This window comes from Ammospiza nelsoni, chromosome 6 (genome assembly GCF_027579445.1).
Source record: "Ammospiza nelsoni isolate bAmmNel1 chromosome 6, bAmmNel1.pri, whole genome shotgun sequence".
Taxonomy (NCBI): Eukaryota; Metazoa; Chordata; class Aves; order Passeriformes; family Passerellidae; genus Ammospiza; species Ammospiza nelsoni.
In genome coordinates, this window is record NC_080638.1 from 40125083 (window position 1) to 40134312 (window position 9230).

Consider the following 9230-nt stretch of genomic DNA (forward strand, 5'->3'; position numbering starts at 1 on the left):
TTTGGGACCTGAAAAATAGAGAATTACTGGGATTTAGAACCCGTCAGATACGAGCTGTTTAGCTTCATGTACTTTATATATTTACAGAAAAGTTACCGTCTGACCGCCTTGCATTCCCGATAGTATTTACGCTCTGTGCCTGAGCCCGGCGCGCACCTCTGCGCACCCACCCACGTGCGCGCACGCACTTTCTCCTCATCTCCTTCTCCACAAACTTCCCACATGGCTGCACAAAACAACCCCCAACAAGCACACAAGCAAACTAACAAACTCCCTCTTAGAGAAACAGCGCGACCCGAAAACCAGCGCCCAAAGGGACCAAGCCAGCCCGTGTGTTCCACCGAGCCGCGGCGCGCTCTGCCCTCCGCCTGAGCACAGGCGTGGGCTCTGCAGGCGAACCTGCGCGGCCGTGTGGGGCTGGATTTGTGCAAAATTAAATATATGGAAATGTAGAAAATTAAACACAGCCTGATAAAGAAAGTTAATTCAAACTACATGTCGTACACAATAAACTATCTTTTTATTTTGATTATAAATAAGGTGACTGTACTTCCCTTAAAATACAAGTACATAGGAAAACCTGGTAGAAATTATCTTTTTTTTTTTTTTTTTTTTGTTCTTACAAGGTATTAAAACTGGACACTTTAAATTGGACTCACGTTCTATACTGACAGCAGGTTCTTCGCTGTTTTATTTTTTTCTAATGGCGTTAGACTTTTACCTTCTTTCTCCTCCGTGCCTTTGGCATTTGAATTTCTAGTCCCGGAATACTTTGCTTTCTCTAGCAAGAAGTCGCTGAGGTGCCCCCCGCCCCCACCCTCACCCCCCAAAAAATAATCGGGCTAATGAATTTGGACTCGATTCCTTCGGTCTCGAGTTCGTGAATCCCACGCGTTTGCTCGTCCTGTTTGCACGCTGAGGATTGATCCTGTATCCCGTTAACCCTCTGGCCAGCTCTCCTTTGGGAATAGGGTCTGGGCCCTGGGAGGGGCAGGGGCCTTCCGGGCTCTGACAACATCCCGGCTTGTTTTTCCACCAAGAAGTCAAAAAAAGGGGGGGCGGGGGTTGGGGGAGTAAGGGAAAAAAAAAGGAGGAAGATGTAAGGATAGGAGCGTCGGGAGAGGAAACCAAAGGGGGAAATAAAAAAGAATATTCGTAATGTGTATAATTTATTAGAAGCTTCTTAGGAACTATATTTAAGCCAAATATCTACATAAGTTACAACAGGAAAAGGCGGCGTGCGCAAATAACAAACTGCCGGAGGATTTACGACGGGGTGATCATTGTCCATAAAAAAGGTGGGGGTTGGTTTGGTTGATTGTATTTTTTTCCTTTTCTTTTTACAACAAAATATACAGGCTACTAAAAACTATGGGTTTAGTCCAACTTTTGACAGCATTATACAGCTACAGGTTCACATCAAACGTAAGGAGGAAAATAAAAGCCAAGCCTTTGATGACTCCACGTCTCCATCCGCTGGCCCTGGCGGCGGGCTGGGAGAGACCGGGGAGGGGGAAGCTGCTTCTTGTGTCTGGGTGACGCGAATGCGTTTTTTGGGGGGGAAAACCACCCCATCCCCCAAAATCTCTGTATTTACATGCAAGTCCTAGACGCTGGCAAAGTGTACATCTGATATCCAAGTCTTCAGACCATGCCTAAAGATGGTCCCCTTTCTGCAGACTGCTCCATGGTTATTAGTCTGAATATTTTTATACACCCCATAGGACAACTTTGGGGGAGAAAAAACATAAAGACGCAAAACCATCAACAGTAACAATAAAATGGAACAAAAAAAGTGTCTCTCTCTCTTAGAGGTCCGCAGAGACCACTCAGCGAAACGGGGGAAAGGGAGAAGAGCATTAACAAGAAACAAAAAAAAAAAAAAAAAGAAAACAAAAAAAAAAAAAAAGAAGAAGAATAAAAAAGCACACAGTAGTTTGGAGAGGACAGAGATTTGTGTAACTGGGAAAATTTGTTGGATTTTTTTTTTCTTTTTTCTTTTTGCCTTTTTTTTCCCTTTTTCTTTGTTTAATCCTTTTACCAGGTCCTACCGTATAGCAAGGTGGAGCAAGACATGGCAGTGCCATAGTCAGAAGTAGAAGAGTTTAGGTGAGACAAACTGGAGACTTGGCTCTGCAGAGAGGAAGGGCTGGCCGAGTGCTGTCCCATGTCTGGAGACTGCCCCGCACTGTTTGTCTGGTGGCTCTGATGCTGTCCGAGGCTGTTGCCATTGGTAGCCACCGTGATCGTTGTAGCTGCCTGCTGCTGATGGCTCTGGATAGCTGCTGTGGGTGTGTTGGAGCCTGCTTGGCAGGGCTTGCCATCCTTCACAAGCACTGGCACTGCCACCCTTCTGGGAGACTGCTGCTGCTGGCAGGAGCCGTTCTCCTGTTGCATCTGCTGCTGCGCAGCCTTGTCTTTGGCCTGGCGTTTCATCTTGTAGCGGTGATTCTGGAACCAGATTTTGACCTGAGTCGGGGTGAGATGTATCATGCTGGCTAAATGTTCCCTCTCCGGGGCGGAGAGGTATTTTTGTTGCTTGAAACGTCTCTCCAGCTCGTAAACCTGGGCCTGCGAAAAAAGGACCCTCCGTTTCCTCCGCGGCGTGCTCTGGAGCGGGGCCATGCTCTTGCTCACGTCTCCCAGGGAGCCGAGGCTGCCCATGCCTCCCATGTTCATGCCCGAGGACGGCGCCATGAAGCGGGAGACTGCAAGGGAGAAGGCGGCACGTTTTAGGCGGCTCGGCTCGGCCCGGCCCGGCCCGAGTGGGGCCCCGCGCTCCGGCAGCCCCGCCGCCGCCTGCCCCCAGCGGGGCTCCGCAGCCCCCCGGCAGCCCAGCCCCGGCCGCGGCCTCGGGCACCGCGCTTCCAAACAGCGGCTCACGTCCCCGGGGAGCGCGGTGGCCCCCTTCTCGCCCGGCCCAGCCCCGGTGAATAGGGGCGATCACTCACCCCTCGTCCTGCCCGGGGCACGGCCAGCAAAGTGCCCAAAGCGACAGCCGCGGCGGGAGCAGCCGCGGACGGCGGCTCCGCGGGCGCCGGCCGAAGAGGAGGACTCTGCCGCTGCCCCGCCGCTCCCCGGGACGCGGCCCCGGCGCCCCCGGCTTCCCCCCTCGCCCGCCCGGTGCCGGGCAGCGCGCAGGCGGGCGGGCACCGCCGGCTCCCTTCGGGCCCCCGGGCCGCCACGCTCCCGCCCCGCTGGACGGCGAGAGCCAGGCTCCCGCTCCCCGCCGCAGCCCGGCTTCCAACCCCCTTGCCCCGCAAAAGCAGCCGCGGGAGGCTGACGTGCGACCAGCCGGGATGGAAGGACCGGGTACGATTCTCGGGCAGGAGGAGGAATTTGGGGTTTGGGGGACGCGTCTGGGTTTGAGACCGACTTTTGCCCTGTCGCGGACCCCCCGTGCCTTCTGCCCGCGGTGTGTCGGGGCAGCTGCGCGGCAAGCCCCCCTCGGCCACCCAGCCCCGAGCCGACTTACTTGAGGAAAAGCGGGGATCCGGGTTGGTGCCGTACCATCCTGTCGCCGAAGCGCTGTTCCTCATGGTGTCCTGGTAAGGCGGCAGTTCGCTCATGTTGCCCAGGTTCCCATTGCAATAGCCCCCCATCGTAGCATGGGAGAGCTGGGGGACCCCTGCCGCTGTCATATGGTAGGCGGCAGTCACTGTTCCGTTGTGGCCCATGGGGTGCTGCTGCATGGCCGGCTGAGAAACCTGAGACTGTCTGTAGGCTGACAGGGGAGCCCCCAAGTTACTGGCCTCCATGCCCACTTTCTTGTAGCTTTCCTCCAAAGGACTCAAGATGTCAGACACTGAGAAAGGAGTCGTATGCTTTGGGCTCATCGACATGATTCGGCGGCTGGGGAAAAAAAAAAAAAAAAAAAAAAAGGAAGGGGAGGCAAATCTTTTTTTTTTTTTTTTTTTTTTTTTGCCAGATATTCTGGTGTTGCCTTAACGCCGATCTTGTTGGATGTACACGTAACCGAGTGGACGAAGTCCGCCTTAATTGGATTGAGTGGAGGCTCAGGGCTGCCTTTCGTTTGTTTTAGCCAGACGCCAGGTTTTAGGCTGCCACCAGAGGCGGGGCATAGGCACTAAAGCAACAAGACAATAGAAGCCTACATCTTGCCCAAGATAATTAGCTTACATGCTGATGACAAGGTAAACACCTTTAAGTCTTACTTGTCAGAATTTTTTTTATGTCTTTAGGAAAAAAAAAGAAGAAAAAAAAAAGAGGAAAAGAGAGAGACAGAGAGGACGGGAGAGAGAGGGAAAAAAGAAAGAAAGACCCCGTGAGCACAACTCTTTTTTTTTTTTTTTTTTTCCTCGGGGTGACAATATCGTGGACAGGAAATGGAAGGCAAAGCAAAAAAAGACCACCATTTGACTGGGTGAAAGGATTTAAAAACAGCTCCCGGGTGGCAAGGCTGTCAGCCCAGCCTTTGTGAGAGCTGGGGAAACGGGGTGGAATGCCAGTAAGCCAAAGGACAGAATCTCCCTCTTCCCCCACTAAGTTTGGTCCGGAAGGAGCCCCGCCGCCGGGAGGACAACTCTGCGGAGGGCAGATGTTTCTCTCCGGGCCACAGCTCCCCGCGCCCCGCACTCCCCGCTCTGGCTTGTCAAACGCCCCGGCCGGCTGGGGCTGAACAAGCGCTTGGGGTTTCGCATCTCGGGAACACTCTCTATGCCTCCTAAGACACTCAGTGCAAGGATCGTTTGTCTCCCTAAACCTACAAATTCCTTTCAGCTAGGGATTTTTTTTTTTTTTAAATATCTCAGAGAGGGGTGGAAGACACAAGTTTGCAAAATCAAGCAGTAATTTAATTGCCTGGGACGAGAGACCGATGAAAAATAGGTTAGCGCAAAATGTCGCTTGTTATTCTCCAAGGCAAAGACTCTCACAGTCTCTCGTGGTCCCTCTGAAGCTGAAGCTGCTTTCTAAGGTTATTTATACAGCACGGGAGCTGGATGGAGAGGACCTCTCTGGTCATCTGCTACGCGACCTTGCCAATGAATTCCCTGTAGTTTCCAATAAACTGCAATTTCTGGCACTTTCGGATCTGTTCTCGGATCCGGTGTGAAAACAAAAGCGATCCATTCACAGCCACACGCACACGTACGGGCAGCCAGTAGCTAATGTCACTCGGGTCTTTGAAGAAATCTTCCAACGCCTAGTATCTCCAAAGCTTATATTTCGGGGTGATCCGGGCGGAGGAGAGAAACCTCCCCTGAGTGTTTCACACCACGGCCTACGGCCCTGACAACCACAATTTAATACAGCGATTACCTGAATATTAAGAAAATTACAGCGAAGGTACAGTTAACCCTGGGACTCTGAAGTGTCAAGTAACTATTTAGTAATTGCACTTGTAAATATGTTTGTGCTCGGCTGGTTCGTGCTTAAAAATGCAAAAGTGCACTTGCTACCCGGGAATAACTAAATATCTTTGTCTAAAGTGGCAGCATAAATAGCCGGTCGCTTTGTGGCTGTGCTTGATATTAGTACATAAGGATCATTTTGCTTCAATTGGGAGGCTCTCATTCACTAGGCAAGAAACCGTTTAGGAGAAAGTAGGTTCCCGTATGAGAGTTAACATCCTTCAAGTGTAAGCCTCAGTCTTGATTACACTTTAGAGCTCTGCAAGAGGTGAGCTTTTCCACACAAATATAATCGGGGGAACTTTCCTTCAATCAGGCCTCCAGCTCTCTTACATCATCTCAGCTGCTTCTTTCGGCACTAGCTCCCTCACGGCTGAATACCCCAAGTGGGCTGCTTGTGAGTCTGCTGGGTCACCAGAGGCAGAGAAGGGCGACTTTGGGCTAGAAAGGCGTTTGGGTTTTACCTCTCATTTCCCCTCTTTTCTTTTAAAACCTTTCAATCTTATCTATCCAGATCTCTGGAACATTTCTTTACACTACCCCCCCGCACCCCCCCCCCCCGCACCCCCCTCCCTCGCCCCGGTTTTTCCCATTTCTGCGCCTATTTTTGAGTATGGTCTTTGGTTTTGTTCCCACACAGAGAGAGAGACTCGACCTTGCCGTAGTGGTTTGATTGCTTGGGGTTTGAGGTTGGTTTTTTCCACCCCGAATTTCTCAGACACTCCATCCCCATGCCTCTTTCATGAGCCTTTAAAAGAAGGGGGTGGATGGAAGGAAAAAAAATTAAATACTGCAGGATCCACCAAAACGACGGCTCAGTCGGTTTGAATCAGAGGCGAAAGGCGGCGAGTGGCCGCGCGATTAGCGGGGCAGGAGCAGGGGCTCGGTTCCCGTGCGCCGCAGTGGCGGTGGGGCAGCCGGGTAGGCCCGAGGGCGGCAGCGGGGCGCGGAGCGGCGCTCGGACCCGCGGCCGAGGCTCCCGCCGCCCTGCCAGGGCTTATTCATCCTCTCACTGGATGGGCGCGGGTTAAATCGCCTCCCAAACACCGCTCGGTTGGGTTATCCCCAGCCAGTCGGGCCTTGGCTCTGCGCGGGGTCTGGCACAGGGAAGGCGATGCGAGAGCGCTCCGTTCACCTTTGCTGGGGAGCGGGTGAAACTCTCCTGTGCGCGTCTGAGCGCTGAGTCAGGAGCACACCGGCGCGCCCACGTCCAGCTACTTTTTAGCAGAGCTAGATGGACGCGGTGTAAAGGAAACCGGTCAGCCTCTGCACCTGCTTTCCCGCCCCAAATGAGCTATAACGGGGCAAGTCAGACCGTGGACAACGGGCGAGAAAACTTCCTCGCTGGTGTCCTCTCCCTTCACTCTCCCTTTTCTTCCAAGCCCTCCACCGGAGTTTCGTCTGCCAGAGATGGCTGCTCCAGCTTCCGGGGAGGATGGCCGTCCCGACAGAACCCTGCCTAGGCTGCCTTCAGCGACATACTCGTTTACCTGGTGATGCTGCTCAGTAAAACACTCGAGTTAAAAAGAAATGCTAAGGAGCAGAGCAAGGAAGATGAGATGCGTTCTGCCTGGTGGAAGCATTTTCATGAGAAAGGCACGGTTTTCACCCCGTGTTTGCAGAAATGCGGCTACACGGACGTCCCTTCAATAGCTTCTGACCCCACACAATCCTTTTGATAACACTCGAGAGGTGGAAGAATGGGAGACTTTGTCAATCAAATGGTGCCAATCCCAATGGAAACGGTGCCACCAAGACCGCAGAGCGTTTCCTCATCAACTGGATTGCGGGGGCTGGGAACTCAAGAATCAGCTTTTGAAAGTGCGCACAGGGCTCTCCAAAGACAACAATGTCTTTTTTATACGAGCTGCCGTGCCTCCCCAAGGGGAATCAAATATGTTCGGCCAGGCAGAGCTCGGAGGGCTCGGAGGGCAGAGGGTAAGGGTCCCACGCAAACCGCACGCAAATTCTTTCTCAACAAGAAACACGCTTTCTAGGTGTAACTTTTTGATACAAAGCCATGAGGTGCTCCGTGATCCCTCTGGATCAGTTCACGGGTGCACGTCTGGCTGCACCCCCTGCCCAGCCCTGCGGCCCCCGCTCCCTGCGCCGAGCAGGCGGCCCTGTCCTGTCCTGCCCGGTGCCCTGTCCTGTCTTGCCTGGTGCCCTGTCCTGTCCTGCCCGCTGCCTTGCCCGGTGCCTTGCCCGCTGCCCTGTCCTGTCCTGCCTTGCCCGCTGCCCTGTCCTGTCCTGCCCGCTGTCCTGCCCGCTGCCCTGCCCGCTGCCCTGTCCGCCCGCCGCGGGAGCAGCCGCTCCCAGAGAGGTCCGACTTAGAAGTGGCAACAGCAGATCTGTGACAGGGCTCTTTCTTCGCGTCTGGTCATCAGTATAAAGCTAACACGTTCATGGAGAGATGTAAATGACCACCTGGAGGAATGGCCCCACCGAGGCATCTTGCCGCAACTCGCCCCTCTCAACCCGCTCTGAACGAGCTCAGAGAAACCTCATGTGATTGCTTGTGTATGTCGGTGTGATACACCCTCTGGTTCCCCATGTCCCCCAGAACGGAAGATGTGCCCAGCACACCCACACCGGGAGCGGAGGTTTCCGTAGTGATGGAGTGTAGGGCGCACTTGTGTCTCTGCCGGCCGCGGGCAGGGCGCTGGGAGCCGCTCCCGCCTGGAAAGCACATGCTTGGGCGTGTGAGAAGGCAGGAGTCCTCCCAGAGACGCACCCTGCGAGCGCTACCTAGGCACGGAGCGCTCTGGGTGTGTGTGGGGGGGAAACGCCTGTTGTGGCTCACGGGGATAATTCCTCGCCGTGGGAAAGCCCGCCTGCCCTGGTTATCTCGTTAGGGTGGGAGAAATCCCTCAGTACAGCGAGCGAAACCTCTCCCCCTGGCGTGGGAACCTAAGGCAACCAGCGAGACCACCAAAGGCTAAAGCGAAAATCCTCACCCCTCCGCAGAGCACGCACAGTTGCTCCTCCAGCTGCCCAGGGCGTGGAGCATCTCGCAGCTGGGGCTCCTCGGGCCCCTTCGCCACAGGTGCCTGGCGGCCCCACTCGCAAAGCTCCGTGCGAGCGAGGGCAGCGCTGCCTCCGCTCCTCTCCTCTCCCTCCTTCCCCAGTTGCTGGAGCACGGCTGAGCCCTCCTGCCCCAGCCCTCGACACCCTCCCCGTCCTTTCCTTCGGGCCGTTCCCGGCCAAGAGGGCCAGGGTGGGGCCAGGTGCGGGGTGCCAGGGCAGCGCTCCCGGAGCCGCGGCGGCGGGCGGAGGGGCCGCCGTGCCAGGGCGGGGGCGGCGGGGCCCGGGGCACGCCTCGGCCCGCCAGGAAAGGGTCCGTGTGGGCGTGGGTGCCCCGGTAGTCTCGGGGGGACAGCAGCATCACTCGCCCCGATGTGTGAACTACTGTCGGACCGCCTCGTCCGACATTATCAGCAGTTAATACAAGCCCTCCACCTCTGGCTTTCTCAGTTCGGTCAGACTGTCACTGCCGCAACAGTATCAGTACGCACATACAAGACTTGTTGTTGCCCCGAAGCGTTTTTGATACCCCCAAGACAGTGGTGATTATGCGGAGGATTACTTGAAGGTGGTTGTTGAGACAGTTTGGTAAAAGTTAGCCTGTGGAGATAGTTAAAAATATAAGCACGTTTTATTTAGATATAAAATACTTTTAATCGGCATATACCTACAAACAGAATCCCGCCGGGATCTATCTATTTATCTGCTTTTAGGTATAACTATTAGTATGTTATATTAGCTATCTTAGGAGTTTTGCCCTTTTGTGTGTGTTCCCAGACATGCCTACACACACATACCAGCGTGGGGGCGCATACCTCCGGCAGTGGGTATGCA

The 9230-nt window shown here is 54.4% G+C and overlaps 1 protein-coding gene across 1 annotated transcript; it reads right to left on the reverse strand.

The window, feature by feature from the left end:
* Nucleotides 1–410: 410 nt before the first annotated feature.
* Nucleotides 411–8515, reverse strand: NKX2-1 (NK2 homeobox 1). The gene is made up of 3 exons (XM_059474478.1): nucleotides 8330–8515; nucleotides 3476–3852; nucleotides 411–2708 (listed from the first exon to the last, which is right to left on the reverse strand). Exons 1-3 carry the CDS (start codon nucleotides 8380–8382, stop codon nucleotides 2038–2040), a joined length of 1101 nt encoding a protein of 366 aa, XP_059330461.1. The 5' UTR covers nucleotides 8383–8515; the 3' UTR covers nucleotides 411–2037.
* Between the last annotated feature and the right edge of the window lie 715 nt (nucleotides 8516–9230).